The 13898-nt window shown below is 41.0% G+C and overlaps 1 protein-coding gene across 3 annotated transcripts in view; it reads right to left on the bottom strand.

The window, feature by feature from the left end:
• Positions 1–13898, bottom strand: part of elmo1 (engulfment and cell motility 1 (ced-12 homolog, C. elegans)) — a 79064-nt gene that overhangs the window by 33739 nt on the left and 31427 nt on the right. For all 3 annotated transcript variants that reach the window (XM_026347623.1, XM_026347621.1, XM_026347622.1), the window contains exons 3-15: positions 13786–13826; positions 13522–13594; positions 13367–13417; positions 13061–13230; positions 10450–10485; positions 8890–8989; positions 8461–8612; positions 8228–8306; positions 6872–6922; positions 6266–6388; positions 5421–5549; positions 3447–3551; positions 2328–2436 (exon numbers count right to left, since the gene is read on the bottom strand). In XM_026347623.1, the coding sequence (XP_026203408.1) occupies positions 2328–2436; positions 3447–3551; positions 5421–5549; positions 6266–6388; positions 6872–6922; positions 8228–8306; positions 8461–8612; positions 8890–8989; positions 10450–10485; positions 13061–13230; positions 13367–13417; positions 13522–13594; positions 13786–13826 (1219 nt within the window). The remainder of the gene's footprint in view (positions 1–2327; positions 2437–3446; positions 3552–5420; positions 5550–6265; positions 6389–6871; positions 6923–8227; positions 8307–8460; positions 8613–8889; positions 8990–10449; positions 10486–13060; positions 13231–13366; positions 13418–13521; positions 13595–13785; positions 13827–13898) is intronic.

Genomic DNA, 13898 nt, shown 5'->3' on the forward strand with positions numbered 1-13898 from the left:
GAGATTGAGACAGCAGCAGCCATGGACTGTTGAGATGCTCAAGTCTCGTATCCAACAAGAATGGTCTAGTGTCCCACTTGCAATGCTGCAACAATTAGTATCCTCAGTCCCCGAACAATTAAAGAGCGTAATTAAAAGGATGGGGCTATAACACATTGGTGTGTCCCAACTTGTTTGGACTCTACTGCAGCGTCAAACTCTAAATTTACTCACCCTAAGTAAATACAATGCAGTTGGTGAATGGCAATATTATCTTCAGACCTTTGTCAGATAAATTAAGGTTCAAGTGAATTAACAAATCACAGACTTTAACATTTAATTCAATTTGGTCAAAAAAGTCCCAACTTCTCTGGGAATGGGGTTTGTACATGCTGTCACTGTAGCATTATTTAGACAGATAAGTCACTCCCTGGAGGGGTTATTGCTAATCATATTCTTATCTGCTTCCTTCCCCATTTTACACATACACTCATAAACACTACTATATCTATATTCCAGCATAAATATTAATACTAGGTTCACTCTCCCTGGCTAACAGCCTTGATAAAGAGGACATTATACAGCCACTGGGAAGAGAAAGGCTCACATCTGTGAGTGAAGGTCACTGCTATGATTCAACACCAGCATTCAGTCCTGCAGGGAAATTACAGTGTCAAAACTATACAGCATCTTTATCTTCATAAAAATAATAGAGAACACCGTTTGCTGTAAGAAAAAAAAACGGAACCCAAGACGATCACAAAGGGATGGCTCGCATTATTTTTTCCAAAGCTTCTGAGTAAGCTGAGTAAGCTCTATTTATTTGAAAGAGTAAGCCACTTAGAAACAAAAGCTTATTCATAATGATGACCTTGCATTCATCCTAGGAATTTAGCTGTGTTGTATGAGGCTCCCACTACATGCTTAGATAAGCCATAGAGAAAAAAGACATTTCCCTGTTTTGGACAAGTGTGGTTCCTTAAAACTGCATTTTGATACGAATGAGGTCAGAGTCCCCTAAGAGTGAAGGTCAAAGGAGCATGGGGAGTGGAGCATATCTGAATTAAGAATTCAAAAAACTAAATAGAAACTGAAAAATAAAGCTCAAAAAAATAAATCACGCACACAACTAGATCTGGAAAAAAACACAGAAATAGGATAGAAAGAGCCACACGATTATAGAGATAAGTCAGAATTAAAGGTCATTATGTATGTTCACGTCACACTGAGGGATACCAGCGTTGCTGCTCTGTCCTCCTCACCGTCTGCTCACGGGGGCTAGAATCCCCTTTTCATTCTCCCTATATCTACATGTCAGGGCCATCAGTCTGGTAACAACCTTTATGCAATAACGTAGTGTAGACAGGATCCTGCTAGTTGAAATAATAATTGACTTTGCAGTAGCAGAAGAAGAAGAAGGTGACAGAGACAGTTTATAAGAGAAAAGCGCAGAATAACAAAAAGAGAAGTAAATTACAATTTAATTAGAAGTGTATGATAAAAAAACAAACTCATTCCACCATTAAAATGTGTAATAAAACACAGCTTGGCACTTTTTCCCCAGTAATGTTAAGAACAGATAAATGGACCATAGTAGACACTATTCCTCCATGGTTTAAAGCCCAATATTCTTCCTGCCATTTGCAGACAAGACTGAAGAACCCTGCAATGCAGCTAAGTCTAAATCCTCGAGGAAAAAAAAGACATGAGCAAATGAAAAGGGCACATCGGTTTAAAACTGAGCTAAAAATGCTGTTTCCCTCCCTACAGGGAGCAGCAGGGGTCAGTCTGGAGCGGAACCGAGACCAACTCGCCCATTTAAGCAAGTAAAGACAAATGAAAAGGGCACATCAATTTGGAGTGGACGTGGGCACAGCATCTCTTTCTGTGCGCAGTGTGCCTCCCAGAGGCGGTATATTAGGCTGAAAGGGGCTCAATGGGGGCGAAGTACATCACTAAATAATGAACTCCCGGCAGCACAATTACTGAGCATAATGGCTGCTTTCATCGTAACAGGGAGGGAATGTGTGTACTTGTGAGGCTGTGGGTCTGTCTATTTTTGTACACATAACAGTGTGCCCGTCTGTGGGTAAAGCACTCTCTGAGTTATTTGTCCTACTGTATATACTCACTGGCCGTTTTTAAGTACACCTGTACAATCTAATGCAATCCAATACAGGAGCTCCGTCATGATTGTACAAGTGTACCTAATAAAGTGAGCAGTGAGTGTATATGCTCACGCTGTAGTTAATGTGGCCAAAAGAAGGGAAAGGAGATCAAGAACAACTACAGTCTGCACTACACAGATGTGTGGGAACGTGCGTATGTGGTTGTAGACGTAGACTTACGAAGCTCGCCCACTTTCAGAATCTCACAGAGCATCTTGGTCAGTTCGATGCTGCTGCGGCCAAATGGACACTCGTGCTTGTCTTCCCGACTGCTGTTCTCCAGGACGATCTAGAAACGCAAACACAAATAATGCAAACAAATATCAAATATTTGATTATTTGATATAGATTAGCACTTTTTTTCGTGCCGTATTTAAAGTTATTTCTGCCATAAGCTTTTCCATTATGGTCAAAAGTGTTATTTGTCCTTTCCTGACCGTCTAAACTATCCGTTTTAAATCCAAACCTCAACATCAAGGAATTCACTCTCATTATGTGGATTGTGGCAGTGTGCCATAAATGAGGCCATCAAGACTCCAGTCATTTTAACTGCTGACAGTTTAATTTAGGAAATTGAAGGCAATGTTTTTTCGTCTCTGGTCGGCTGATAAGGGCTGAGTTGTGGCTAAGACGTCCCCTTTCTCACTTTTAAGTCCAGAGACACGCCAATATAGCTGCCATAACTAACCTGATTCAGCTGAAGCCAGCCCCGTCTCTTGAAAATTATGTTCCAGTGCAACTAAACTGCAACATGCAATTATGTTTTAGTGGTGAATGTAATAATATAATAATTATGTTGTAATGCAACGTTGTTTTTGAATGAATCAATACATTTTTGTACAGAAAGTGAGTCACATTGAGGACATAGGGGTGGATGGAGGACATGTATTGTGCAGTCTGGTGTGAGTTTGACATTAGGCCAGTGATACGAGCGCCTATAACAAACAATTTGTGTACAAAAAATGATTTGTGATTGCAGTGTAGTTGAAAAGAAACTAGATTTTTAGGAGACTGCTAAAACACACTGATGACTAAAGCCAGTGAATAAAATCATATCACAATCATTACATTTGAGTTGCATTGTTCAGTATTAATCTGTTAGTCCTCTTAAAATGCAACTTTAGGGTTAGGGTTACATTACGAACCAGAAACTACAAACAACAAGCGAATGAGCCGGAGGGTGGACGTTTTGGCAGGAAGCAGAGGTGATGATGAGAAACATAACCTCACACATATCACTGTATGTGTGTGTATCTACATGAGAAATAACTGCACAAGAATGTGTATGTGCATCCTTACCCTGACGTAGGCGTCCTGGTGGTGTCTGGCAAAGTACAACATGTTATCCAGAGCCAGCATGCCTGGAGGAATCTGGGTGAAATCCACAGCTGGATTCACGTGGTTCTGAGAGGGATAGGAGATATATTTTCTTTAACCTTTATTATTTCATGTGTAATCCACTCAAGGTGCTCTTTTTTTATCCAGCACAAACTGAAGTCTTTATCAGGACTGTATCATTTGACTTTATTGACAGTGGCCTTGCTTTAAGCAGGTAACAATAGCCTCTCCCACTAAAACCCTGACAGGCAAGTACAAAACAAAAATACAGAAACTTTACTAAATTTTTTAGTAACAGAACTTTTTTTAGGTTGGCAAATTATTTTGTTTTAATTGTTCAGAATAAAATACACCATGTTTCTGGACCTTTCATTTAATAGAATACCATATAGGCAGCTTTCAGATTGAACACAGCTCGTCTTCTATGCTCAATCTGAGTCTTTATTTTTCTCTCTCTCTGCAATGCTCAAGTTACCGACAATTGTTTTCACTGTGATGTTTTATGTAGGTTCAAGAAAAACTGTAGTAGCTGACAATTCTCTTATGTCTTATAAAAAAAACATGTCATTGAGTGTGTTTCTTATTTAATAAAAAGTTTTATAAAACTGTTTTTAAAAATTTAGCAAAATAAATAGAAAACATTGGCTGCATGGTAGGTACAACATTTAAATAATAAAATAAAACTTGTGCTTTCGCAAAATGTGAAGTAAATGATTTATAATTTATGCTAAACCACCAATACACAAAATGTCAAGCACCAAACACAAATCTTTTCAATAATAAACCAGCCTCTCTATCCTCTATTATCTCTCATAACAGCTAAATATTGTATGAGATATGCAGATAAATACTGCTCATAGTGTGTCATGATTCATCCTCCCCAGATATGGTTAAAATTCAGTTGACTAATGATTATAGGCAATAATACACACACACACACACACACACACACACACACACACACACACACACACACACACACACACAAACACAAACACACACACAGCTGTAAGGTCATCCTCAGTTTAAAAAGTGAGACAGGATGTTGAAGAGGAAAACGACAGGAAGAGGAGTAAGGAAAGCAGGAGGATGAAAGAGGAGCGAAGGACACAGAAATCGGGCTCGTCACTTGTTTTTCTGCCTGAAAGGTTTAAAACAAAAGCAGGCAAATCTTAAACATATACATGTGGACATGTGCAAAAATATTGCAAATTTAACAAACTCTACTTAAAGAAAGTATTAAAAAGGTAAACTAATTATCATAGTAGTAGTAAGATAAGGTCTATCTAGAGAAATAAGCCTTCTGAATGTGTGCACAGTACAGTTGTGCGTCTGTGTCTGAAACTGTCAAGCATGGAAAGCAGAGTAAGGATTTTAGGGTAGTTTTTCTCCACACTAGTGGAGACGAGGCTTATCTTTATTGCGCACACTGCAGGGGGAGTGTGGAAGGGAAGGGCCCCGAAACAGCTCTGGGCTTACACCGAGCCATCAAGTTCTTATGCTATAGATAGACCTCTGCATATAATACAAGTCACACTTGCAGTGCAAAAACACAAAATGCTCCAAAGAAGATCAAAAAAATGAGAACAAAGTAAAGCAAGAGAGAGTGTGAGAGATAAAAGATTCAAAAGCCTGAGGAGGAAATGCAGTATAATAAGATGGGTAAGTGAAAACTATGGTCATCAACACAATGGAAAAACCACACTTTAACAATCTTGCTATGCCTACACACATACGAACACGCTTTGATCTGCAAAGTCTGAAGCACAAGACAATCGTGTCCAATTAGCAGCAGCCGCTTGTGGACAGACCGTCCTCTGTTTGACTTTCTCATCCCAGTCTTGAGCCCTGCGTATGCTTAGTAGCAGTAGGTTTGTCCACAGGAAAGACAGGTTTATGAGGCCCAATAAAACACCTGATGCTAATGCTACTTACGATAAAGCCGAGCTTCTTGTAGTCACGCGTGTACATGGACTTGCGCTTCTCGATGCTGCCACTGTTGTTGGGCTCACACTCCGCATCAAAGGCAATTCTCCGCAGCTCAAAGATGATGTCCCTCTGAGCCTGCACATGCAGAGAAGAATATTAAAGTGCTGCTTGGAAATCTATCCGTCTTTGTTTCCATTCACCATTTTTATATGTAAGTAATGCTCTCAGCCACATCTCCATTGTCTGGGGTCTTTCAGTGCCCAAGGCAATCTGGCGAGCAGCCATTTCTCTCTAATGTTTTCATTACTTGGCCAAACCTACAGTACAATAACTGGTTTGAAACTTGGTCAGATCTAGTCCAAACTGCACAGACGCTGGTGGATAAAAGATGAAGGATTATTTACTGCTGGCAGCTGTACCAGCTCGGCTGTGCTGGTAAGGGTTGCCTGACATGTTGCATGACATGTAACCTCTGTCTGTTTTTTTATTTCTGAAAAGACTTTCTTGGGAATTGTTCTTTGAACACATGCTGGGCCTGAGGGAACTTGTTGTAATGTCGGTTAGACTTGGTTCGAAAGGTTTATTTGAGCCGACAGGCTGGAGTAATCACATAATCTTGAGAGGTGGACTTCTGTATTGTTGGTTTGGGTCTTACAGATGGTTTAACAGAAACATAAAATATTTAAAGTTTTATTTTCAAGGTTGTTACTCACCATATTACATATTATATATAAAAAAAACTTTCCAGTGTTTTGACTTTGATAATATTTTTTACCTTTACCCCATCTCCCCCATTCATCCATCCCCTCATCCACGCATCCTTTGAGTTACTGCACCATCACAGCACCCACCTGATCCTGGGGATCCATCTTAGTCATCATGCGGTCCTCAAGCAGGTTGAAGTTGAGCACCTGCAGCACATACAGCTGGTGGGCCATCTCTTCGTTGACTGGTGTGGGGCTCCGGATCACATTCTACGTGGTATGAAGGTCAAACAGAGGAGGGAGGTAAGGATAAGACAAGGGGAGGCACAGTAACGTGTGAGGGATATTAGAGGTGCAAAGAGAAGGGATGGACAGAGGACAGTTTTAGGGTCAAGTGAGATATGGATTTTGGAGGAAGACGGCAAGAGATAACAAAAGGAGTATAAGAGGATTTGGGAAAAAATGATGAGAATTAGAAAGCAGAAGTCAGATGAAGGAGCAGAAGAGAAAGAGATTAGATTTCACAAGGGACAGGATGAAAAAGAGACAAGGAACAGGTGTGAGAAAATGAGTAAAGTACATAATAATCAGGGAGGTGAGACCGAGACAGAAGTAGCAGGTGTCATCATCCCCTCTGATATCACACTGGTGAAGAGGCACAGATGTAAGGAGAGTAAGGAGTAATGATAGAATAAGAAAGACAGAGGACACAGTGGAGGTGCAAAGAGGAGGACACTGTATTTCTAGACTTACACTGAGAATGATGGAGCGCAGCTGTTTCTGGGCAAGAATATGGGCCATCTCCTATAGAGGGAGAATAAGGGAGAGACACAGAGATAGAAAGAGAAGGAATTTAGGAAAAGCAGAGAGAGCGAGAAGGAGACAAATTGAGAAACAGTCAGTCATCAAAAGCGTCTTTTCTCAGGCTTCTACGTGTTGAAATGAGAAATTAATGGGAAAACCAAAAAGAAAACGGCCATGACACACTGCACTGTATGCAGTGACAGGCGGTAAGAAATAAAGCCAACCCAGAAAAGAATTTAAAAAGGGATACTAAACTAATGTCTTCTACAGTGCAAACTACAAAGTGTGCTAATCAAGGGTGCACTTACTGTCAGGGGACAATTTAGGATGTCCACAATGTGCTCATCAAACTACCATATCGTGTGCAGTGAGGAAACAAAGTCAGAGACAAAGAGACAGAGAGGGTGAATGAGTGAATGTGAAAAAAAAAAAAAAAAACGACTGAGAGGAGATTAAAAATTCATTTTCTGTCAGTGCTGCAGCTGGCGGAAGGAGAGGGGGCAGACGACAGAGTCAGCAGAATGGTCAGAGACTTTACTGATGGAGTCGAGTCCTTAAAATAAAACACACACTGTACACAACACACACTGTCATCTTATCGTTAAGAAACACACAGTGAAAACTGAGAACTAGTTAGTGTCATATTATAATGTTTATCTCTGTAGTAACTGTGTATAAAAGAATAATATTAACATATAGTGAAACAGCCTCTCTGTAGCAATAAATGGGCTGCTATAAATTTACCTCACTGCATGTCTGTGTCTAAGCAGGAGGAGACGAGACATTGTTCTAAAACAGTTGCTTAACATTTCTGCCAACCAGCCACATTAATCCTTTGAGCAGAAACCTGTGAAAGGATCAAAACTTGCTAATTTTGCATTATTTAAAGAAGCACCGCAGCATCTGAATGTCTTTCGAATTCGAATGCTGCAAACTTGCTGCATATTGTGTCTTGAACTTTGGATGCTGCATGGGAGAAAAGCTGTGAGTTAGCATTGTTCATTATTAATGTCAAAGCACATCGCGCGGCCCTGTGGTGCTGATGCAGGGGATAATGTGACTGTGGGGCAAACTGTGACATCGGTGAAAGAGTGAAGAGATGAGTGGAGAAAGTACATGGTTAAACAAAAAAAAGACGATTAGGGTGCTTTTGCCATTACAAGAGTTTATTGTGGCACTACACTGCAGATGATTCTTAGACACCAAAGTACACACACACACATACATGTAAAGCTCACTGCTTCGTGAAATATGACTGGGTATAATCAGCTGAGAGCCTCATGTGTGTTCTTACTGCCAACTCACCTGTCTCTTCTCCTCTGGAGCTTTGAGGAAGAGAGCGTTGATGACAGCAATAGTGTAGGTCTGTATGTCTTGATCAGTCCTGGGGGCAGAAAATAACCCAAATTAATATATTAAACACTGCAATAAGACTAGTTTGATAAGAATTAATTATCAGCAGGCAACAGATACTGACTGTTTAAAAAAATCGAATTAATGAACGTTTACACCCTAAAGCTACAGATTCTTCCTCTTACCCCTGAAGATGAGGGATAAGCTGTCCAATGGTGATCTCTTGCGCCACCTTGTGGTACAGATCCTGACTGTTGAGCACCATGGACTCCAGGATAGCCAGGGAGCGCTGCAACACAGCTGTGTCCATCGCCGATTTATTCACGTAACTGGCTATCTGCGAGACAGACAGGGCAGGAGTGATTAAGGAACTTGCAACACATGTTAAATGACTGGTTATAAAACGTAGAGATACAGAGATGACTAAATGTAGCACTAAACACCTTTTCCCTACATTGTCCTATACGCATTTTGATGTCAAACTATGACATATTTACACAGCTTACAAAGTCACACTGCATCAAAACCAATATGTGAGTGTTGAAAACTATGACAGCAGCACTAGTGTCCTGTTAAATTCTAGCCCTGTTAAATGCATCATGTTCTTGGCTGACCTTCTTAATGAAGGCCACGGAGAAAGTGTCCCAGGAGACAATGCCGTGGTCCATCAACTCCACGAAGGCCGTCAGAGTGAAGGACAATAGGTCGCCAAAACTACAAGACAGCACACACACACAGACGCACAAAACCATAGGAATCTTCTCTCTCGCAGATGGCTTGGAGCAGTGTAAAGCTGCAAAGCCCAGATGGCTTGGAACGTAATGAGGAATGAGTGGTCAGCAGAGACAGAGGACAGAGGTAATGGAGAGGAGGAAAGAGGACAGAACATAGGTTCAATGCTGCAACCATACTCGCTGAAGACAGAAAAACACAGAGTCAGGGAGAGAGGAAGACAGACTGGCCTTTAGGAAACAGCAGGGGCCATCAGAAAACCAGCAGGAGCAGGGCAGCACAGCGCAGAGTTCGATCAGAGCCAGAAAGCTACATTATTGAGTGAAGTCATGCAGTTACACAAATATCAGGAAAAATAAATCACTCTGCGAGAGTCATGGGAGGCCAAAAGCAGGGAACACATTATACAGCTGTTATAGCCGAGACTTTCTGCATTATAGCTTGTGAATAGATGTTACTATACTGATCTCTAGTGGTCAAACACCAAAACTATCCTGTAGCCACAGTAACTGTATTCTAAGCATCTTTCTTACTGTTTAGTTGTTCATTTTAACTTATGAATTACTCAAATAGAAAGTACTTAATGAAATCTAAACTATCACGTTACTCTTTGTATCTTTTAGCTATTTACACTTTAAAAAACTGACAAAGCTGAAAAGCCTGTTTAAACATGAGTGAGTTGCGTCTAAGACCAACATCACCGAAGAAAATCCAAAATGACAAGTAACTATAGACTATAGACTTTCAGAATAGAGATATTTCTATACAGACAGTAGATCATGAGATCATTATGGGTCAGTATTGCTGCATGGGATTATTAAATAGTCAAATGGACGTGTAGCAATTCACAGCTGAAGTACGAAGAGGTCCTTGTAGATGGGACTGGCCATTTAGATAACGTACTCTCGCCAACTACTTGACACTACATGGAAAAGTCACAATGACATTAGTGTTCATCTTTTTTTTTGTAGCAGATAGTAATGGGTGGATGGATGACATTCTTCAGGTGATAGAGGCTATCAGTTAATAATGCTGAAGAGAAAGTGAATCTTTTAGCTAGAGAGACCCAGACAATATCCCCTCGACGTGAGCGGCACCATTTGTAAAGAACACCAAGATTTCATTCTGAGTAGGTGTTCAATTCAATTGCAAACATAGCTGTTAATTTGTTCTCAGAGTGTGAGTATTGACAATAAATCTTGGTCTTCTTTCAGTTATAGGTGCATAAGAATTGAAAAGTATTTTGATCTGTTCCCCAAAACCACATGCAAAAAAGTGAGACATTTCCATTAAAAGGGAAGCCTGCATGTTGCTGTGTTACGCATATTATTTTCCATAAGGCATTGGGGCCAGAGTCTTAATCATGCAGACTCGGCCAGCAAGTTAGGAAGAGCACAGAGCCAATGACGTTACCCCGCCGGTGGGGAAGGGGAGGGGCTTACCAGGGCTTCATTATCTTCTGTAGTTTCTGATAGCGCCTGCAAAGATTTGAGAAACTTTGGTGTCACAGGTGGGAAACAAAACAACCAAACCTAAAGTCTTAGCCAGCACAGAGCAGGCAACAGCACACATCACAATAAGGGCTGAAGTGTAAAAACTTTAGGGAAGTCTCATCTTCTCTAAGGCAAATTTGATTGAACATTCAACATACACTTTCATACATGGAAAAGAAAACAGTGAAAAATCTGTTACAAACCTTTTGTTAAATCAGGAAGATCGAGATAACAATGCACATAAACACAACACTTTAATTTAAGCGGCTGGATAGTGTAGTGGTAAGATCACCATGTGGGAGACTAGGATTCGATTTCCAGCTGTGGCCTACCTCCAGTAGGGGTCCTTAGGCAAGACCGCCTTACACTTACCCTGCCTGCCTTTGTAAAAGTAAAAGTCTCTGCCAAATGACTAAATGTGAATGTTAACAAGAATATGAATAAAAGTAATTATGAATGAACAAAAAAGTTTGTACATTTAGGAAACTCTACTTTCTTCTTTCACATATGGTTGCACCACAATATTTCAATGTTACTATTATATAATACTCAAACTATAGTGTCCCTGAGCTGTTTTTTAAGCAGGAAACGGGTCTGATGAAATCCCTTTACTCTAGAGGTTAAGTAAATTTGGTCTAAATGATCCTTTAAAATAAACATTTAACCTCCTTCTTTACATTTTATAAAGAAATTGCACCTCCAAGCTGGTTGAAGTTAAACTGTACATTTTGAACAGCTGCTGTGTCAAAACACTAGGACGCAGTTGTTCCATGTTGGAGTCAGTAGAGGGAGACACCTGCCTTTGACTGACCCAGCTCGTTAGGACAATAGCAGCAGCAGGCTGCATTTCCACATGAATACAGTACAACATCTCTGGCAGAGGCATTAGATCACAGCACCGCCCTGCCTGAGAGTCTCCAGCCCTGAGCCTCTTGAATAATTACAGTTCACCAACTTGGTTGGCAGGCCCACTAATGACTGTGTGTGTCTGTGTGCGTGTCAGACACTGATACCTCTCTGTGTGTCTGTTTCATAAGCTCCTACTGTTGAGATGAAAATGCAGCCGAGCCACTTACACTCTCCTCCACACACACACACACACATGCGCGCGCGCGCGCGCACACACACAGGCCACTTTCAAACTCTTCAGTCCTGAATAACCGATGTGATGGTAATTTACATAAAACATACTTAATGAAAGAGCGAGGATCAGAGTGGAGTCAACATCAGTGCTGCCTTGATGGCCCGGCGCAGCAAAGATCAAACAGGGTCGAATATATGCTAATTTGAACGTTATATGCAAAGATAGGTGAAGATGAGGCTTCAACAAGTGTCTGTCAAAAATTGAAGTTAGTGTAGCGCTAAGGTGTTATGGGAATTTGGTTTCTGTTGAGCAGAACTGAGGCTAAATTTTGACACTATCTACATAAAAATCAGCCAGGGGCATGAAAAGAGAGATCATTTTGTTTATTTTTATGAGGGTGTCTCTTTGGAACAAACTACTTATGCAATTAAACAATCCTGCAATCCATCATTTCTTACACCGGGTAAAAGAGATAAATAATGAGAATTGCATGAGGCAGAAAATGAGCACGTCCTGGACGGATGGCTGCTGTAACACTCCCTGCCAGTTTGTACCATACATGCATGTGCATGTGTGTGCAATCCTACTGCTGTTCTCCTCTGGGTTTTTACTCTGGCTGGCCCGCGCCTTACACAGTGTGCTACAGGCATGCACACACACACACACAGACACGAACATACACTGGCATCCCCTCTGGCATCACGGCTGAGAAATTCACACGCATGCACACAAACTGTGATTTGGCTGTGCTGAACAGTTAGAAGAGAGACCAGAGACTCCTCTCAGTCATGTGTAATATTATCACTATTGTAGTAAATAATGAGGCCCATGGGCATGTATTACATACTAATAGAAATAGGTTTTTCAGAAACCGACCTGAACGAAACCTTTAGAGGATGTTGCCTTTAAAGCCGTCACCATAACTGGCTCAGTGCTGCTTGGAAATTCGGAGAAACAGCCTGTTAACAACGCATTGTATCTAGTGTTGCTGTGGTGACATGAAATCCTGCCGTATGCTGAATTACATTTCAATTCATATACCAAAAGCATACACAGGGAACCAGTTATAAGAACTGATGCAAAGGCATGAATCCGGCTTCGTAAACTGATTTAATTTAAGCAGCTGCTAAAAGAGCGCATCAGTCAGCTGCTTTCAACCTGAACGCACAGTGCAACTTCAAATAGCTCCTGGACTCTCCCTGATCTCAGATCTGTGTCAGTAGATTACGTTTAAAGCTCAGTCTGATTATGAAAAATTATATACGACTTAGGTTGAGTTAAGATGGGTCACTGTACACAGCTACTGCCAAGATCTGCTGAAGCTGCATGAGACGTTTGTGAAATCAACAGCATTGTGGGTTTATTTAAATCATCACAGCGATCACACAAATATGAATGAGAAACTGTCTCAGGGGAGAAAGCACTTCATTGACGGAGGAACTCCAAGACAGGAAAAGAGAAGGACAGCTAACTTACTCAGTCCCACTCTCCACCATCTGAGTAAGCAAAGAGATGCCGTCCAGGTTGATGAACTCCTGAGCAAAGGTGATGTCCCGCGATGCGTTGGCCAGGTCCTTCAGAGCCTCCAGTTTGGCATCCATGCTGGACGACTGGATCCGCTCGTGTAGCTGGACCGCTGTCTGGTACTGGAGGGGGAAGAGAAGGGGAAGTGGGAAAATAATGGCAGAAAGACACAGAACATACACAGATACTGATATAAATAAAATGTGCATCAGATTATTTCTCAGGTTTTCTTATGTACTTGAAAACACACAAACTTACAGGAGAGGTGGTCAGGCGCAGGATTGAGCCATTCTTAATGTCATTGCGATTCTGTGGGCAATTACCAAAAAAACAAGAAGCAGAATTTAGTGTGCGCTGGAGGCATGTTTGTACCTTGGATACCGCTGCGTGGAGTTAAAAAGGCATAACCAAACCTTTTCTGTAATGTAGAAATTTGTCGCGTCAGCGATCTGCAGAGCAAAGTTTTCATGGTTCCCCAAAGACCAACTAAAAGCCAGTGGATGGAGAGAAAAAAACATGGCATAATTGGTATTAAAAATAGAGAAATCATGTGTGAAATACAGAGAACAGCATTCAAGAGGACTTTTGCAGGGAGTCCCTTGCATAATTATTAGCAAGGACGTTCAATTGTGCGCGCATACACACACACACGAAGAAAAAAGTAAATGCAAACTCACCCCTCACAAACTTCTTTAATGATGGCTGAGAGCGGCTTTTTCTGTGTGGAAAGACGAAAGTACATTTAGTCCACAGTGCAAGCTTGAGTTCCTAAAACAACATTCAACTCAGA

The sequence above is a fragment of the Anabas testudineus genome, chromosome 11 (assembly GCF_900324465.2).
Source record: "Anabas testudineus chromosome 11, fAnaTes1.2, whole genome shotgun sequence".
Lineage (NCBI taxonomy): Eukaryota > Metazoa > Chordata > Actinopteri > Anabantiformes > Anabantidae > Anabas > Anabas testudineus.